This window comes from Ctenopharyngodon idella, chromosome 21 (genome assembly GCF_019924925.1).
Source record: "Ctenopharyngodon idella isolate HZGC_01 chromosome 21, HZGC01, whole genome shotgun sequence".
Lineage (NCBI taxonomy): Eukaryota > Metazoa > Chordata > Actinopteri > Cypriniformes > Xenocyprididae > Ctenopharyngodon > Ctenopharyngodon idella.
The window spans coordinates 16,834,022-16,854,063 of NC_067240.1; the positions used below are offsets into that span (position 1 = coordinate 16,834,022).

A 20,042-nucleotide genomic window follows, 5' to 3' on the forward strand; every position below is an offset into this window, starting at 1 on the left:
AGAATTGTCACAGATCTGTTTTTTGCTTTGCCATTATGGCGTAAGGCAGCAACATTACAAAATATGAAAAAAAAAAAAAAAAAAAAATGAAGGGGTTTGAATACTTTCGCAAGGCACTGTATATTGCACACCTAATACAGCTTACCCCACTCTCCCCTATATGTAAACAGAACCAAACAAGCTGGCTGGGAGGCAACTTTGTCACGGTAGTGTCGGGCAGAGGCCATTGGTTGAAAAGCAGCTACACATGGCACACACATCCTATTGAATTGCTGGTTTTTAATTACAAAGGCTCGAAGGAAGACATTCAGGTCCACGTGAATGACTAATATCTGACAAGGATACGAAAACCACCCCGAAGATGCAACGCACACCCGAAAGAGGACACCAATTGTGGGAATGTTGCCGTGCGACAGCTCACAACCACGTTCAACATCGGTGCTCCGTGCACTAGAAGGTCAAGGAGAAGCAGAGGCTCCGAATGAGGGGTAACTGTCTGAGACACTGGGAAAAACAGCAGGGTAGACTGGCACAAGAGGGAGGGGGAATAAAGGAGGGGTGTGAGCTAGCTTGTCATTTATCAGTATTTTTATCACAACATGACTATTTCAAGAGGAGGGAGGTAGCAGCCAGTACACAAATAGATGGCAGCTGAACATCCCCCCGTCGGTGAAACGCTACAACGCTTCAGCCTTTGAAAGACTGAGATGCCCATGTCAAGCTCAAACTACAGGTGATCTGCTACAGCTACTACAACACATGACTAAAAACATTTTAGCTTAAAGTCAAATGAGAAAATATTTTTCAGTGGCAAAGCAGACTATTGAAAACTACTGAAGGATGACAAAATTCAAAATCATGATTGTTTTGTAGGGAATATTACACAAAATTGTGATTTTCTCTCAAGACCTTCCAGACTTATAAGTATCTGATTAGGTAAGACTTGACAAAAATGCATTATGCATGAAGATTAACTAAACATTCAAAATAAAAACACACCTCCAACGGCACTCCCCAAACCATGCCTGACTGGAAATGCCAGTCCAGATTGACAAAGCTGCAGATCACAAATCTTTGCCCAGAAAAACAGAGCCACAACTCCTAACATTGCTTAAGGAGGAAATAAAATAAGCCTTTATCTGACCTAAAAAAAAAAAAAAAAAAAAAAGATTTACATGGAGACCAGCCTGAGATGATTAAAAATCATTACACTACATCAGGCCTAACAGATTATACTTGATTCCCCTAAACCACAAGAAAAAATCTTGAGGGAAAAGTGCTGACCAACCTTTTCAAACTGCAAATCACAGGAACATTGGGTATGACTTAGCAAGAGACACATTTCAGCAAACATTTCATTTTCACTATAAACAAACCTTACACTCAAACTGACTCCAAATCAGTCTCTTGAGATTTCAACAGCAAGCTGCTTACTGTTGGTACAATTCTGCCAGTGAGTCAGAGTCACTGAAAGAGGATCAGTCTTTTTGGTTAAAACTGGCCTTAGAAACAAGCTACACACAACGATTTACTTTAGAGCACTTCCTTCCATGGGTTTAAGACCATTCAAATGTTTTCAAGTTTCAAAATATGTGAGCTCAGATCAAAACAGACCACTTGCATCTCAACTGTAACATGTTCTGAAATTCCTCAAATGCAAAGCATCAATGAAACTTAGACGAGTACCTACTAGGTCACGGTGAGGAAATTTTCACACTGGTATGTAAACTTGTGGCAATATTACTAATCACACCAGAGGTTTATTTGAATGCACGCTAACTTTGAACTTTCACTTTTAAATTTGCGATCACGCTTACTCTGTGTATACAGGCCTATAATTTGGGGGCGTCAGGAGCCACTATCAATATGCGTGGTATTTAAATCGCTTTTGAATAAGTGTATCCCACTTCATTGGCATACATATAGTACACCCACATAAGCAAATTATACTTTCTAGCAAATGTAAACTGCTTGATTGTTTATATGTCATAACAAAAAGTAAAATATTATCGCACAGCTCACATATAAAGTTGGATATGCAAGTACATCCAACTTCATCCGCATACATAGAGTATACTTGTGTAAAGGGTGAACATGGAACTACTTTCCAATCAACCAATCAGATCTGAGGGACAAGTTTACAGTTTATGTCAAGTTTACGCTTAAAACAAGGGTTAGGTGCTTCTACATCCTATCATTTCCTTCTGATTTTAGGGATAAGGACTAAATTTTCAGACAGGAATGTTGTTCCAGGATCAACAAAATATGTTGATCCAGGAACATGTCTTAGTTGGCAATATCACAATGACCCAGTGTAAAGTAATATATATTATATAGTAGTGAATTTCAACTATTTGATTGTTTATATTGTCACAAAATGTATACTACTGTATATTATCATGAATTTCTATAAAAATCTGTGTATTGAGCAAAGCACTAGGCTATACAAATAAATTTGACTTCACTTAAAAAGCAGAACAAGGCAAATAGACATATATGGAATTTACACTGAAATCCCAACCACTGAACTTGAAAGGGTACAGAAAGTAAACTGGTGGATTTATATCTTCAAACACTTACAAAAAGATTATGAGAACATGTCAAAATAATATCTAGAATGAACTCATAACAGCCTCTTCTATTTCTGGTAAATAGGAAATTATTAGTCAATACTGTTGCGTGGTTTCCTGTTTGTACAACAATAATAAAAAGCATTTTCGTATTACATAAGCAAGTGAAAAATAAGCAGCTAAAGAGGTTTTCCCCGGTGCTGACAGGTTGGCTAAACTAGAGAATCATAAGCTTCTGTATTTTATATTAGCTAACTAGGCCATGATCTGACATGGCAATATAGTGATGAAAGAAAACAAAGCTTGTTATACAAAAGTAAACAAACAAAACTTAACTAGTAAATGGGGCAATAATCTTCCAAGTTTTTGAAAACAGACAGATTTTAGACTCACCTGGCCAGTGGAGTGGTCAATCATGGGTAACAGTGGTGTCCTCGTCGACATATTCTGAGGTTGAATTTGACAGTTTATTTTCTGAAACTGAACGTGTTCACAGCTCTCACAATTCAATCAAATGTGGCATCGGCAAGGCAAGATGAAAAGTGTCCAAAGTCCAAAATGAACTCCTGAGCTCGGTGTGAGACCCCAAACCAGCACAGATTAGTCAAAAAGTCCTGTCATTAAGTCATACTAATTTCGGCAGGAAGACGAATTTTACTGAAAACTTTCGACTAACCCTATCGGCGGGTGTCAACATTGAATGCCAACTTCCTATGTGATTTTCTGCAGTCAAACTAGTGAGTTTTCGAGGGAATTACAGCATTAAAGAATAGTCTGAGTAATTTGAACCCGTCAGCTAATAAAATACAACAAAATTGTTCCCAGCACAAATGTGCAAAATCGAGTCCGAGGACTCACAAGTTTTATTAGGCCGGGTGGCAAAAGGGTCCCTAATTTAGTCCAAACTATAAATGTACGGATGTATATTATTGCGCATCAGTAATGTCAAAACTTAAATCCTGGTTTCTTCTTCACAAGCCTGAGAAAAGACACATGGAAGTCCCGCTTAGCACACACAAAAACTTTAGGGCAAGTTATTGAGCTGCTCCTTCCAGTTAGCCAACTCAGCAGCGCTCAGATCAGCGTTACTCCGAGTAATGATCCGTCATACAGGTGTCAACATGTCCGTTTCAAAACCAAATCAAACACTTAATATCGTCTCAAGGTGACAAACTAACGATCCAAGCACAAAAACATCGCGGAGCTTCTCGTATACTGGCTCTCTGCGCCTCTGAAAATCACATCTAACCTGCTAACGCGCGTTAGCTGGCCGGGTGACTTCGAAAAAGTCACTGATATTTTGACAGTATGATTGTAAGTATATGTCCTAACCGTGGCCCGGTTGTGAATGGGTGTAAATTGGTCGGTTCCAGTCCGTGGTACGCGACGAATTACATCTGTGAGCCGTGAAAAGCCGAGCAGTCGGGCGATCACGACTGGTTCCGCAGCAGCGCCCGGACGCCAGTGTTGTTTGCGTTCAAGAGAAATGTGAAACCAGACTGTGGGTCGACTTCCTCTGCCTCTCTCGCATAGGGATTTAAAATAAAAGTCTTTCATTCACACATAGTTTTAAAATTAAAGTCTAATATGTATATTCGCTATGCAAAAAAACGTATTTTATTATAATAACGTCTAAGGACATCACCTAGATGTCAATTGTTTTGTGTTAGGTTAATGAAAGACACAGAACAAGCTCTGAATTGAACAAAATGTCCCCATAAGGATGGCAAAACCAGAAATCTTTGACTTATGGGGACATTTTTGGTATATAATAATTAGTCAAGTCACCTTTATTTATATAGCGCTTTTTACAATTCAGATTGTGTCAAAGCAGCTTTACAGTGATAACATGGCAAATAATTCTGGCTGCACAGCAGCTCTAGAAGAAAATGGTGTCATTGTCCAGCTTAAGTAAATTCAGTATTGATTCATTCCTTTGTAAAAAAAATCTATAGTTTTTAATTTAGTTAATTTATCTATACATCGGCTCTGGAGAAAACAGTGATGTCATCATCCAGCTCAGTACAGTTTGCATACAATGGTGTCAATGCAGGCAGATCAAAAACATTTTTGAATATCAAGTGTCCCCAACTAAGCAAGCCAAAGGCGACAGCAGCAAGGAACCCAAACTCCAACAGGTGACAAAATGGAGAAAAAAAACCTTGGGAAAAAACAGGCTCAGTCAGGGGGCCAGTTCTCCTTTGGCCAACAACGAACAGTGTGTGATTTTGGTTCAGGCAGCATTACAGGTCATAAGATTGGGATCACAACAGTCAAAATATTTAATCCAGTTCCATCTAGTTGAAGATCGGATTCATCATGCTGGTATAGAAACGGTTTGTTGGGGATAATACTTATACTCAGCTTATATACTATTATACTGATGTTTTTTGAAAATCTAAAAAAGAAAGTTTTCTGTGATTGGTAGCTTTATGGGTATAGAATATGCAGTTTGTACAGTATAAAAATTATAATGTCTATGGAATGTCCGCGTAAAACATGAAAACCCAACGTGTGTGTGTGTGTACTTATGAAATCTAAAGAAAGAGAAAGCAAGAAAAATGCACCTCAGTTAACTCATGTGCATTTTCCTCATTAATAAGATTTACGTACAAATACATGACCAGTGCTGTTGGAAAAATTTGTTAGAAATGATACGCTCACGTAAAACGAAGAGACCAGATCAGTACCCTATAACCAGTTTTATTCTACATGGGATGGGTTCCTTCATGGTGGCTGCCATGTTGACTGAATTAATCATGGATGACAAATACACCTGTGAAGAGATTATTTCTACTGTGTCATCCAGTGTTTGTATTGTGATTCTGCATCTACACCAACAGTATATAACTGCCAGTTATACTGTCATATGAGGCAGCAAAATGTAAACATAAAAATGAGTGCACCTTTAACGAAAACTGCGATAGTCTTTTCTTCCCTATTGTTACGTATATCCCAGTGAAACGGCTTCTCAGACAAGAAAAAAAATGTAGGGTGAGAATTGATTTTGTCCATTGGAAATTGTTTGGATTGTTGTGGTTTGCTATTGCTGTCTCATGTGGGTGACAGGTTGTCCCGCCCTCACACCAGTAAACACATCATCAGAGAAAATATTTTAAGAGACGTTCACAATAGGACTGGGACTCCCCCGCTCCCCACCACCCCATGAATTTAAAAATAATAATAATAATAATGTGCACTAATAAATCATTTATAATAAACACTGCAATATTCTGTAAAAAATAAGAATAGCTGATCTTGATTTTGTGGTGACTTTAAAGGTAGGGTGGGCAATGTTTTTCAAAAACACTTGTTATATATACTTGTTACATTGTTATAGCCTACTGGTTGAAACTATTCACATCCTGATAGCAATCAATAATAGAAGTGGTCTAAATATTAAAAAGAAAAATACATATATCTTCTCTGAAAGACTCAGGACAAAAAAAAAAAAAAATTCATCCAATCATTGCATTCGATCCGAATACAATGACAGAATGTCCTATCTGCCTGTCAACCTGTATTTACATATCTCTGCGCACCCAGCTCGTGCAGACATCACACGTCATCCACGTGTTCCATGAGGCTACGCAGAATTGTAGACAGAAGCTGTGTTCGAAAGACATTCTCATTTGACACACAGTGAAGGAAGTGGGAACTTATGTATTAGGAAAAAGAGCATTGAAATGCCCTAAACAAATCTCACTAAAAGCAAAACAAACCAAAAAAAAAAAAAAAAAAAAACTAAAACTAACACATTTCATAACAAAAAAGATAGGTTATCCCTGTTGAAAAAAACAGCATATGCTGGTTATGTATGTTTTGAAGCATGGAAGCTGGTTTAAGCTGGTCAAATGCTGGTCCTAAGCTGGAGCTAGTTGCTTAGGACCAGCTTAGGACCAGCACTTGACCAGCTTAAACCAGCTCATGACCACCTAAGGACCAGCATAAACCAGCTCAAACCAGCTTCCATGCTTCAAAACATACCTAACCAGCATATGCTGGTTTTTTCAACAGGGATATCATTTTAGGAAACTAGTAGCGGGCGAATCTATTACCTTCTCTACCATTTGTTATCCCAATCCTATCGAGTAAAGTCAAATGCACAACAAGTGCAAACAAAAACTTATTTTATTGTTTTGTTGCTTAGCTCTATGCCATACATCACAGTCTCTGATCATGTCCTTTCATTGGACAGTGAAGGAATGAACACTTTGCTGCCATCTCTAGGCGTTTGGTGGGATAAAAAAAAGTTGTAAAGCAAAATAATGTACTATTTCAGTTTTCCAGTGAGGAACAAAGTTACATTTACTTAAAATCGAGGCCAGATTATGGCTGCCTTTAGAGGGTCCACTCCCCACCACCCCAAGACTCCTTCTCTCTCAAAGAGATAGTTCACACAAAAATGAAAATTCTTGGACTCCAACATTCTTTAAAATAATTTATTTTTGTGTTCTGCAATAAATAAATCAATAAACACAGGTTTGGTATGATAAACTGTTAGATCCCTAAATATGACAAGGTGAATTTCGCTTTAAAAATAAGTAGCCTGAGTTTTTGTCATTTTATGAAAAAAAAAGTGGCCGGGGGCCAAGTGATCTCCTTGCACCAAATTTCAAACTTTATTTAAAAAGAGAAACTGGTAATCTTGTAAAATATATAGCATGTTTTGCAGCAGCTACGTTATTTGGGCAGCATTTCGTCACATTTGGTTTGTCATTGGTCTAGGATGATGTCACCTACACAGAAACCCCGCCCCCCACATAGCGCGCTGTCTCATGCACACGCACAGTAACAGAAGCGCACATACATTGCGCTGGCGTACACATTGTTATTGTGTTAATTGTCCACACTGATGAAGTCAAACGCGTTGAACAGGATGAGGATAAACTTCCTGAATGTCATATACTGATGGACATCACTGGATTTTTACAGTGTAAACCGTACTTTAAGGCAGACCATAGATAACCGCAGCTATGTAAATGTCTCGCGGCACTGGAGCGGAATTGTCGCGCGGAGAAACACAAGGATCTAATTCATCACAAATAATGACGATACAGCGGACGTACAGTTTATAACGTAAGTCATTTCTCCTCCTCGTTTTATTTTTGAGGCCTTCATCATATGCAGTGATGTATCTCTGTGTTTCCGGCAATGAATTATACTTAATGGCTACTTAATATTTCATTTTCAACAAAATGTCGCCTAGTGAGAAAGTGCGAGCTTTATTGCAGGCTATTGTTTATATTAAAAATTCATTATAATAAAAATAGTTTACGTTTTGGAGCTTGTCTCTAAAGAAACACACCAAAAATCTACGCAAAACGCTCGAATTGTAATGCAAATACATTTTAAATCTAGTAAGCATAATTTCTTTTAGCACTCTTATGCTATTGAAAGAGTGAGCTCAAATGGCGAAAAGACACTGGGCTACATTGGAAGCGCATCCGAAATTGCGTGACAGCATCAGCATGGCCTAACAAGTGACAGTCAATACAGTTGAAAATCCGTGGCGGACGCTCTTGTTTTCTCTTTCATTGACTAGACTAGTTTAGGCCTAGATAACATTGTGTTGGTAATCATTCTTCTTTTGGTGAAACATCTAAGTAAGCGTTTGTTCAGACGTCGCATTAAGCGCAATTATGCTTGGGTAGTTGTAGAAACATTAGAAACAAAGGATTAGGCTACTGCTGTGATTTCTTTTTCCAGTGAGAGAAACTGGCAATGAACGTAATGACGTGTGACGATGCGCGAAATCATTCCACTGGATTTCACCTTCTTACCCTGTTAACCTTTTACCATAATTTTTATAATGACTTACAACAATGCAGTCAAAATTCAGGCAAAGAGTTGAGGAGGCGCATGCATCTGTCGCAGAATGTTGAATGTAAAACATGCCTGGAAATTATCCACGTTAATGTACGCCTGCGTGTAAATGAAAATATAGATGCTAAATAAATTAATGTTGTGAATAGGCCTATATGGTAGCCTATGAGTAATGATTACATCATTTGTGTTGGCTACGTGGCCTTTACTTTGTTTTAAAAAGCCGGTAATGGCGTCACTAAATGACGAAGAGTTCATTAATTATAATTAGGTTATGCACAAATAATTTAAAATGTTACGTTACATGACAATAATCGTATATTTGACAACTTCAAACTTCTCATTACACATTGGGGACTGATTATTCTAGTTGACCAATTCAAGTGACAAATGTAATTTGTTAACAAAATTCCTTAACTGACACTTTCTTGTCACAAGATTGTGTAGGTCACTGGATATATGACTAGCAGATTAATACTGAATTTAAATTGTTGGTATAGTGGTAACATTTCTGCTTTGAGTATTAAGGGCTCTGCAATTTAACTCCTTTAAAGGGTTAGTTCACTCAAAAAAGAAATTTCTGTCATTAATTACTCACTTTCATGTTGTTCCACACCCGTAAGACCTTCGTTCATCTTCAGAACACAAATTAAGATATTTTTGATGAAATCCAAGAGGTTTTTTATCCTCCATTGAAAGCAACGAAATAACCATCATTCAAGGTCCAGAAAAGTAGTAAAAACATCGTTAAAATAGTCAACGTGACTGCAGTGGTTCAAACTTTATGTTATGAAGCGACAAGAATACTTTTTGTGCGCAAAAACAAAACAAAAATAACGACTTTAGAACGTCTTCCTGGTTCTACATCTGAGCGCCAGCTCAGTATTGGCCGGCGCATGCGTCGTGCTGCTCACATGACCATAGCCGGCCAATACTGAGCCTGGAACCTGGAAGTGCTAGACGTAAACAGCGTATGAGAATGACAGGGGAGAGACGAATCTGTTCAATAAAGTTGTTATTTTTGTTTTGTTTTTGCGCACAAAAAGTATTCTCGTCGCTATAACATTAAGGTTGAACCACTGTAGTCACGCTGACTATTTTAACAATATTTTTACTACTTTTCTGGACCTCTCGGATTCATCAAAAATATCTTAATTTGTGTTCCAAAGATGAACAAAGGTCTTACGGGTGTGGAAAGACTTGATGGTGAGTAATTAATGACAGAAATTTCATTTTTGGGTAACCTAACCCTTTTAATGAAAAAAATAACAAATTTCATTACCAGTTTGTCATTAAATCATAAAAATAGAAACTTCCTCTGTCTTATATCAGTATTATATCCCTGTCACATATATTATATAAGTGGTGGGGACAAAATCAGCAATGTCCATCATGAGCTTTCTTTTTTCTTTCTTTCTGTAATATCAGATGTACATGTTTGTTTTCACGGTTCAGTTATCATTTTGCTTCAACATTACTGTATTTATACAACCACACACTGTTCTTTGTGGTGATATCAGTGAAACCTGATCATTGTTTGTAGCTGTGTCTGCGCTCAGTCGGTACCTGAGCTCACTGATGCTGATGCTGTACATCTCTGACAGAAGCACATGCTGATGCCCAAGCGTGTGCTGCTGTACGTGATTCATTGCAGAAAAATCTCATTACACATGTGGTTTGTGTGTGAAATCCTGCTGATAAGGTGTTTAGTGTGTGAGTTAAAGTGATTGGAGTGATGTTGACTTGCAATATGACAAATCTGGGTCAATGTAACCACCCACCCCCCTTCACCACCACAGGCTACAAAAGGCAAGACTGAAAAAAGCAAAGAGGATGAGGATACCATCACCAGGCTCTGTGCGTGAATGTATGCATGTGGAAATAAGAGCATGGTGTGCTGGCTCTGTCCTCGGGTCTGTGTGTGTGTGTGTGTGTGGCGGTTGTGTTGGGGTATATGTCTCAAGTGCTGTTGTGCATGCCTCCCTCCTACATGAGGTCAATCCAGCCATGTCACATCCTGTAACTGTTCTCTCTGTGCTGCTTTATATTCTCTTTTACACATACACACACACTTTTTTCGTTCTCTCCGCTTTTTTCACCCTTTGGTTATTCTTAAAGGAATAAAATAAAAATTCTATTATTATTTACTCATTCTCTTGTTGTTCCAAACCCAAATTACATTCTTTTTTCTGTGGAACACAAACATGAAGCCTGTTTTCCATGTTATTTTCCATGGAATAACTATGTAGAAAGTCTGAAGCTTTTATGCATCATAAATAATGCAGAACCATTATAAAAGTTGTACTCTATATTCAAACCATGTCAAACCAAAAATTAAGTAATTACTCGGTCTCCATTTATTGCATTTTCTCAAGCAAAACAAATGTTCTTATTTTGTGCACCACTGAAGAAAGAAAGGTTTATGGGCTTGGAGGGTGAGTAAATTATGACTAAATGTTCATTAATAGCTGATCTATTCCTTTAACCTTCTCATTGTCCTTCCATTGACATTTCGTAATATCTAATACTAATGTTTCAAACTGTCATTATTTAGAATAATGAACTGGTCTACTCTGCTCTGAGGAGGGGTGATTAGTGCAACCATCAGATTATATCTCTATTATAACATTATTCCATTTACATTCCATTACAAATTATAACATTATTCCATTTACATTCCATCACATGTTTGACTATAATAGACGTCTTCAAGATGAACTCTTTAAATGCATACCTTAGTAATCTCTAGCAAAACAATGACCTCTCTTTAACAGTCAAGTAGACAAAGCTGATATGTTGCAAGACAATGGTGATAACCAAGAATATAAAATTACGTCTATATTTCCCAGATGTGACATCATTACCTAAGCTACCCAATTTATACACTTCTTTACATTGTTTGCTTGTGTGCTTGTAATAATTATTTTTTATGCCTTCTTTGATAGATGTGAACCCCTGGAATTTATGTTAACAAAGATAATGGGTCAGAAGGGATTTTCTGTTACATTAGGATTTGTCTTACTGACAAGTCTGTGATGTACCCTGTGTGCTGTTCTTTATTGTTTCACAGTGTTTAATTATAAGGAAGGTTGTGAATGACTAACAGAAGACTGTCTTCTGTGCTTACCTCATCACAATTGTTGATGTAATTCTGTGTGCTGTGACTAATACTAACTGTATGCGCAATACTCACATAATGTATGTCTTCTATGTGCACATTTCTAATTGATTATTTCAAATTACACAAGTAGCAAAGTAAATGAGCACTGATTCATTTGCCTTTTTTTCTCTCTGCTTCCTAACCACACAGCTTTGCTCAGCCCCAGATGCCTCCGCTCCCTCTTGACGAGCGCATAGTGGTTATTCAGCGCCCCAAAAGTTTGGCCTTGCGCGTGGCCTCCCCACCAACCACATCACAGTCTTCCTCCCACCGCCCAGCCACTCACAACGAGCCCCCACCCCGCTTACCACAACCCCAAGTCCCACCACCCCGTTCCTATCTAGGTTCCAACTACTTGTCTCTGGAATGCCAGCGCAGGCAGTCGTCCCATGTTCAGAGAGAAAAAGGAGAACGAGGTGCTCCCTTTGAGGGCAGCGGCCACAATGCTAGCCATTGTCACAGCAATGGGACTGTAACTTTAGGTCCCAGGCCTCACAAGCACACCCATACCATTGACATTAAAGTGTCTTTAGACCAAGGTGGAAGAGGAGGATCTTACATAGACAAAGGCCGCATCAGTAGTCTTACCCGAAGTGGAAGCATCAAGGGGAACAGAACTAAACGGGTGTCCCTGCACTTGGATCCAGGGCAAGGTGAAAGGAAATGCAAAGGAAAGTCTTCCGAGTCAGTGGAGAAGCAGCAGAACCATCATCAGAGTCAAAACAGGACTCAGCACAGTAGCCATCATCCAAGCCAACTTACAGTCTCTCCTGGAGGGATCTTGGAATTTGTACCAGCCCAAAGACAGCAGTCAAAATCCAAGCTTACTAGAGATAGAGACTTGTCATCAAAGTCTTGTTCTGCAACTACCAGCTACCCGTTGCACAGTGAGAAGGACGTATCATCTGTAGGAAACAAAGAAAACTCCAAACTGGGACCCGGCCACCAACTGCCCCACGCCCACAGCCTATCCCGTCACCACAGTTCAGCCCCATTACCCCATGCTGCCATCCTAAGCCCTCACTACCCTGCTGTTCCACCCTCACTCCCTTCCCAAGCCCCTTCCTCCTACCAGCACATTAGTCAACCTCGTCCCTCACGCACTAGAGATAATCGGCCCCAAATTCTTCGCGCTTTGCCTCTCTCCCCTACTTCCTCCCGAGGAGGCTTCCCCAGTCCTGACCACACATGTACGATTGACTTTTCCCACCCTTGTGGCTGTTGGAGGTTGGTGCGTTGTAGAAGAGGTAGAGGTCATTCAACTGGCTACCACGGTCGTAGTACAAGCCCATCCTCTTCTTTTTCCCACACCCAAGGAACAAGTGCTGCCAACGGAGGTGGTGGAACCATGGGATTGAAGACTTTAGGAGGGTGCCTGTCAACTGCTTCCACCACCAACACCTCCTCTTCCAACAGCACTGTGTCGGACTGTCGCACAGGGCTGCTCAGACCTTTAGGTTGTGCATCCTGTTCTGGAGAAGCTGGAGGTTTTGAGAGCCCTGCGGCTTTCCGTAAGAAACTGGTTGGTGGTTGCTTACCCTGTTCTCCTCTGTCCTCATCTGCACCTCTTCGAGCACTCCAGAGTTGCGTCAGTGGGTGCAATCCCAAAGCAAGCCAAACTGGAAGCTCCACATGCAGCTACTGTAGTAGTGACCCCATTGTAGTGACCTTCAACCCACACAGAGGGAATCCTCCCAACATGGGCCGTAATATTGGAGCACATACCATGGGAGGATACCAGCCCGATGATGACGATTACAGTGTACGCACAATCTGGCCAGAGGAGCTAGCAAAAAAGATGACTCGCTCTAAAACCCAACCTATCCACCACAATGCAGGGAATAGCATGGGCTCAGGAAGGACCTGCATGGGCCACAACCAGAATAGTGGCAATGGCGGAAATCCTGTAATCCTCGACTGCCGGAACCTTATGGAGTTCACTCGTTCCCAGTTGACAGATCAGGCAGGAAGGCGTAGGCTCCAGCAAGGGAAGATGGCAGTTTTGGACTTTATCGGATCAGGGAATAGTGGGGACCAGGGCAGGGATTCCCTCAAGAGGCTATGGAACAAAGGAGCAGATGCTTGCATGGGGGATGGCAACGGGTTTGATGACGAAGTGCTTCCACAATCCCCGTCTCTGCGCTCTCCTTCTCCAGATTCTCCTCCATCCTTCTCTCCCCCACCTTCTGCTCCTAGCACACTTATTAAGCCCAAACCCAAACAGAGGGAGAGGGAAGGTGGACACACCTTACCCTCTGCACAGTCGCTCCACTTGGTCCTCAACTCACTCAACAGAGAACAAGATGAGGAAAATGGACGAGGTAAAGATGCAAGTACTCAGCAGGTTGAGTGACATCTTTATAATGTGTTGATGATTGACCACTCAGAAAGATGAGCACAATCTCTTCACATTGATAATCCCACTTGAATGTACTGACCTCGATTTCATTTTCTCATATTCCATTAGGCTATGCGACTATGTGCACTGATAGTATTCAAATTACAGTTCAGTTAATCTGTGGGGTGCATAATCCTCGTTAGTCTAGCTTCAAACGATTGCCAGAGTTACATTACCCATGATTTTTTCTGATTAAGCCCTTTCTACCTTTAATTCTTTTTCTGAAATTTCAGAATGCTTTATCCTCTGTTTTATGTCTTATTGAAACTCAAAAAATTAAGTTTTTTGAAAGAACTAAAGGATAATAGCCATTCTATGGGGGGAAGAGCGATGAGACTTCAAACAAGAAAGATAAGGAGGATGGATTTCTTCTTACATAAGGGCTTGATGACATCATACTCAGTGCCATATTTAAATGACTGAAAAGAATCTAAAAACATTCAAATCCTTTTCCAGCATACCAGCACACCTCTCTAAGATGATCAAATTATTAATAAATCATTTAGAAATATGACAAAACAAATGTAAGCAACAGTATGTTTTTTTTGTTTGTTTTGTTTTTGCCAGTGCACCTTTCCCTCCCTCTTTCCTCCTCCCTCCCAGCGTCACTGTCTGAGGAGAGTGTGATGACCCCAGATGTGGAGAATGCTGTGATCAGCCCCATCCTCCCTTTCCTTTTTCTGGGTAACGAGAGAGATGCACAGGATTTGGATCTACTGCTTCGTCTCAATATTGGTTTTGTGGTCAATGTCACAACCCATCTTCCTCTCTACCACCTGGACACAGGCTTGGTGCGTTACAAAAGGCTCCCTGCTACTGACAACAGCAAGCAGAACCTGCGACAGTACTTTGAAGAGGTTTTTGAGTTTATCGGTAAGAGAACTTGTCAACTCTTTCATAGTTTAAACATTTACAGACCCAATGAAATGGCTTGACAAAGTGCAATTTTCTGTCCTTATTTCTTATTGAAGCAGGAAGGGTGGCCAGGATTATCCCTTTCTTTTTTGAATAGCTAGTAGCCTTATAGCTATTATGGGGGCAGGACATTCTCATTATAAAGAGCATTTGATTGAACCACAATCTGTGTAGTGCAGGATGAGTCATTAATATTTTTGGTTTGTGTTGTTTTTAATGTGTGTCACACCCCTTTCTTTTTTTTTTTCAGAGGAAGCGCACCAGTGTGGACGGGGCGTTCTTGTGCACTGCCAAGCAGGCGTGTCCCGCTCAGCGACTATTGTCATTGCTTACCTTATGAAGCACACCCTTATGACCATGACTGATGCCTATAAGTATGTGCGGGGTCGGCGACCAATAGTCTCCCCCAACCTCAACTTCATGGGCCAGCTGCTAGAGTTTGAGAGAGACCTCAACTCTGGGGTAACACCTCGCATCCTCACCCCCAAACTGAGTGGCCTGGAAACACAAGTTTAAAAGGATGGAGCAAGTAAGAAAAAAGAAAACAAGAGGGAAAAAGGAGATAATTAGGAAGATGGAATTAATGGAGAGAAACGAATGGATAGAAAATGTTGCGACAGTTGAGATTAAGGATTTTGACAGAGAGAGAGAGAGAAAGAGCGAGAGACAGAAATAACCAGAAGATGAAAGTAGTTTGAAAGAAACGGAGAGAAAAAAGAGTCTTTCGTCTGTTTTAATTGAGGTACCTCTGCTCTTTTAAATCTTTTTGTTTCATATAAATAGCACTTACATTACAAATGGATATTTGCGCTACCCACCCTGATACTCTGTTAATAATGTGCCAAGTTTTCATTTAAAATAACAACTCATTTCACTTAAAGTATTATTATATTACTATTATTAAGTTTGGTTAAATACAAACGTTATATAAGATAACAAATGCAATCAAAGTACTCTCTGGCTGTCAAGCACAGAAAAATATTCAATGTGTTGAGTTTCTCAGAACTGTGACGTGCATCACATTCGAGACCCAAGAGCTGTAGCAAACTTCAAACTCCTTTTCCACTGTGCATAGAACTTTTCTAGACAGACTATTTTTGAATTGGGAGATCGTTTGAAAGTGCTTTTTTTGGTTACTTTTGCGTTAGCTGCCAACTATTTATAAATTTCTCCACTGACATGAAGATTCATTTTGCCTTTGAAATTTTTTCGATACTGCTATTTTTGTTACTTGATTTACTTCTTGAATCCTTCATCTGAGTGTCTTTGTTTGGGAGGTGTGCAATAGAGACTGATGTTGATGTGGAAGTGGAACTGATTTAATTTATTTTTCGCTCTGACATTGTTTTACTAATGGACATTTTTGATTTTATTGAACCAGCCACTACAATGGCAGATAACATCCAAAAATCATATTTTTTTCTATTACTTGCTTATGATGTTGGACAGAGGGCAATTTGTATAGAGCACTGTGTCATGAAAAAAAAAGCAAAAGTGCACAATAGACTATACAATAGCTTTTTTTTTTTTTTACTCTGTCTTTTTTATTCAACTGACTAGTTATTTAACTTTGTGCAGGAAGTGCAATGGTTAAATTTACACATTTAATTTTATTTTTGTGCTTTCTATATGTTTTATTGCTGTCTTTTTTGTGCTGCAAATGGTGTTTTGAAATTATGAGTAGAAAGATCTTGTGAAATCGAACGCAAATCCTATTTTACATTTTTAATAAGGAATATCTACACTGTTTATTATTGGGCAAAATTACTATGACTGGATTGGGCCAAGTCATCATCATAAATCTCTCTCTTCAGTATGGTTTGAATTTGCATTTCAGAATTGCACATCAAGGTGACAAGTAGATATTTTAGTTTCAGCAGGAAAGTACCACGACGATAGTGTGCAGATGTAGCTAAAACGTGAAGTGCTTTCTTTCATTTGGTATTTAGTTCATGGCATAAGAAAAATGAACTACCCTTATCAGCTTTAATGCCTGCCCTAATTTTAAACACCCTGCCTATTTTGACCATGATCAGATTTTAGTGCTCTCAGGACTGTAGGCAAACAATCTGGTTTTGTGTTACGTACCACAAAGGAAACCAGAGCCCCTTCCTCCATTTGAATTCTTCCTTCATTTTCCTACCTTCGTGTTCTCTTAGAGACTATGCATTATTATGGGAATACATTCTGTGAAAAAAGACTTCACTCAGTTCACTGTGAAACACATTTTTCTTCCTGTATACTGTCAAGTTCTCAGCCTTGGTCCTTGAAGCCTCTTCTCATCAGTCTTGACAAGCGAGGAGTTTGTCTGTCATCTCTGAGCTCTTGTCTGCCTCACTGAGCTATTGGGCCTTCACACACCACTGCTGTGTCTCCATTAATTTTCTCTGCCCAGCAGCGCATGACAAAGTATACTATTTTGCATTTCAGCTCAAATATGCTCCAGTTCAAAACCTCCTACAGTACCTAGAGTAAAGGTGTCTTCTTATAGGTACAAGACCACAGAAATGCTCCCATCTAAAGCCAGGTGCATACTGTATGATTTATAATAGTCCTTTACGACTGTTGCTTGTCAACTTCTGACACTGCCAGAATTTCATCGTAGGTAAGATTTGATTGCAGTGGTCATTGATCGGCTGTTGGCGAGCATGTCAAACTATCGATCAAAGACTTCAGATTTTGGCCGAGGAATCTTTTAGGATTCACAAAATTTGTCTCAAACAATGACAATCGTAGAGTGTGAACCTGGCTTAAAATGGCTGCTATTACCGACCGGTTCAGTGCCATTGCTTTGTTATTTTAAGGGTCAGCTGCTGCTTGTACTTGTCATACCGTGACATGCTGACTGTTTTATTCTGTCTCTCTCTGCTGACAGTGTTTTTGTCTGACACTGTAGCTTGATTATGCCCAGAGGAAACGATTAGGTAAGCAACACCTAATAAATAGGTCTCAGTGAGGTGACAGAGTGCTGAGAAATCAGACAAATCTTCATCAGAAAAGCAGGATTGGGCAAAATTTGTAATTCCCTTTAGTTCATGAGTTTAAATTTGATTTGAATTGACCACATGCCACAGCATACTGAATTGAAATGACATGGAATTCAAAGAAATTTAACACAGTTACATGCCCTGGTTGAACTTAATAACTAGTGACTATTTTTATTGCTAAACAGATCCAATGGTATCTGGCATCAGGTACCTTCTTCCATTATATCTTGTAACAGTTTGTTTACCATTTCCAAAAACTGCCAGGACCCCCCCCCAATCCCCGCATGAGTACATGTATATAGTGTATTATAAGCGAAAAAGTAACGCCAGGGATGCCTTTTGGTACAATAACCTGTCTTCCGAGTCAATGTAGCACCTATCAGTGGAAAGAAAATTAAGCACTTGGAAGTCTTGTAAATGTTTGTGTTTGTTTTTCTCTGTGTTATATCTGTTTGCGCAAAAGTGTGTGTGTGTGTGTGTGTGTGTGTGTGTGGGCACAAGAAGTGTGTTTGCTGTGTGCTAGACGTGTTGAGACAAGAGAGTAATGTGGGTTAAACTTTCCTACCATTTCTATCAAGAATCCCAACCTCAGGCCTGTTAAATGTCCATTGGCACAACTCAAGCTTCACTGTTAGCTTGCATCTGTCAATGCCATGAGCCACTGCTGTATGCCTTCTTTACCCTAGATTTGCTCTTCCAGACATTGGGGGAAATTTTACCTCTTTGTACATTCAATCATACCTGTCACTGTAGAAACAAATACTTCATAGGCCTACCAGAATCACCTGGCAACACTGAATGAATAGCGCTGGACATCAGACTCTGTGAATTGCTGTTGGAATCTCAGTGTATGAAAGCTGAATTTGTTTATAATATGTGTGCAAAGCGTCAAAACTGGATACTATATATGACCAGTATTTCCTGTGTTGAATAATCTTATATACACTATATGGTTTGCACATAGAAATGAACTAAATGTAAAGTTTTGTGTAAAATTTGTTTGGACATGTTGTAAATTTGTGAATTGATTCTTTCTGTGACTTTATTCATGTATGTAATGCTTGTTCTTTTTTTAAATTATTATTATTACTATTGTTATTATTATCTCATTTTTGTGCCAAATACTGAAATGAAGGTTGGCTTTGAAGGTTGGCATCTTAATATTGACAAAAAGAAGTGCCCTCTCTAGGATAAAACATGTTTGAACTGCTCAGTTATCAGTGTCTTACCTTGTTCCCCGGCAATATGATGTTGTCATACTCTGTTACTGTAAATTTACACTTATACCTGCAGATTTTCTTACCCACTAAACTGCTAAATTGCTCATTTAAGAAGTTATATTTTCCTATGTTAATTTTTGTTTGATCATGGCAATTTTATCAGTGACTCTTTGGATAGAGGTTTATAGCGATCCCTCAAGGGTTGTACTTTGATGTACTTTGAATGCATGTTGCTCCAAACTGACCTTCCAGTCTTCTCTCCCCTTCCTACTGACTCAGCCGTTCTCCCCCGTGAGAAATCAGTGCCCACGCTGCTTCAGAGAGAAGACGGACACGTTAGCCTGTGTTGGGGTTTGACCATATACTTGTGTGTACTTCAGTTTTTATCACTGACAAATGATGGGGCTTCATCCTTTTTCCTGTTTAAAACTTTACTGTGAGAGACTGTGATACTGTTGTGAAGCAAAAACGATTAAAAGTGTTAGACTGATCCTTGCCGGTAATGACTATGAGAATAACGTACCTCTTTAAAAAAAAAAGAAAAAAAAAGATCGGCTTGTTATAAAATTGTTCATCGATATGATGTTCTTGCAAAGCTGAAATGATTTGTCGAAATAAATTTTTTTTACAACAAATTGGCAATGCTGTTGTGTTTCTTTTCAGATGGCTTGTGACACGAAATAAATGTGGTATCTTGTTGCATTAGCCTAGCACTCACATAAGCCCACCCTAACCATGACCAGTTCATTCAGAACCAGGAATGTTGGTTTGGAAATTATTGGTAGTTACAGCATAGTCAATGAGCTGTTAGATTACCATTGACAAATGAGCGGTGTAGCCCACCAGTTACATAATTGTTAGCTGTTGTGTTGTGCGACTGCGTTGTGATTTGGCACCCTAAGGGCTTGGATCGATAGTCAGCATGGTCTAATACAGGACACCTATCATGTCAAAGTGAAACCTAGG

At 39.4% G+C, this 20,042-nt stretch overlaps 2 protein-coding genes across 18 annotated transcripts in view; one reads left to right on the forward strand and one right to left on the reverse strand.

The window, feature by feature from the left end:
- mark2a (MAP/microtubule affinity-regulating kinase 2a) overlaps window positions 1-4,068 on the reverse strand; it is a 47,375-nt gene extending 43,307 nt beyond the window's left edge. For 8 of the 14 annotated variants that reach the window (XM_051876939.1, XM_051876943.1, XM_051876938.1 and 5 more), the window contains exon 1: window positions 2,964-4,068. In XM_051876939.1, coding sequence (XP_051732899.1) covers window positions 2,964-3,014 — 51 coding nt within the window. In that variant the 5' untranslated portion in view covers window positions 3,015-4,068. The remainder of the gene's footprint in view (window positions 1-2,963) is intronic. The other 6 variants (XM_051876948.1, XM_051876941.1, XM_051876935.1 and 3 more) reach the window with 2 other exon arrangements.
- Window positions 4,069-7,341: 3,273 nt separating this feature from the next.
- Window positions 7,342-19,718, forward strand: si:dkey-175m17.7 (dual specificity protein phosphatase 10). Of its 4 annotated transcripts, XM_051878494.1 has the most exons (5): window positions 7,342-7,649; window positions 10,196-10,253; window positions 11,707-13,877; window positions 14,522-14,827; window positions 15,120-19,718. In XM_051878494.1, exons 3-5 carry the CDS (start codon window positions 11,723-11,725, stop codon window positions 15,383-15,385), a joined length of 2,727 nt encoding a protein of 908 aa, XP_051734454.1. In that variant the 5' UTR covers window positions 7,342-7,649; window positions 10,196-10,253; window positions 11,707-11,722; the 3' UTR covers window positions 15,386-19,718. The 4 variants fall into 4 exon arrangements, with proteins under 4 accessions (XP_051734454.1, XP_051734453.1, XP_051734455.1 ...); XM_051878493.1 differs by lacking the exon at window positions 10,196-10,253; XM_051878492.1 differs by lacking the exons at window positions 7,342-7,649; window positions 10,196-10,253 and adding an exon at window positions 10,263-10,831.
- Window positions 19,719-20,042: the final 324 nt, after the last annotated feature.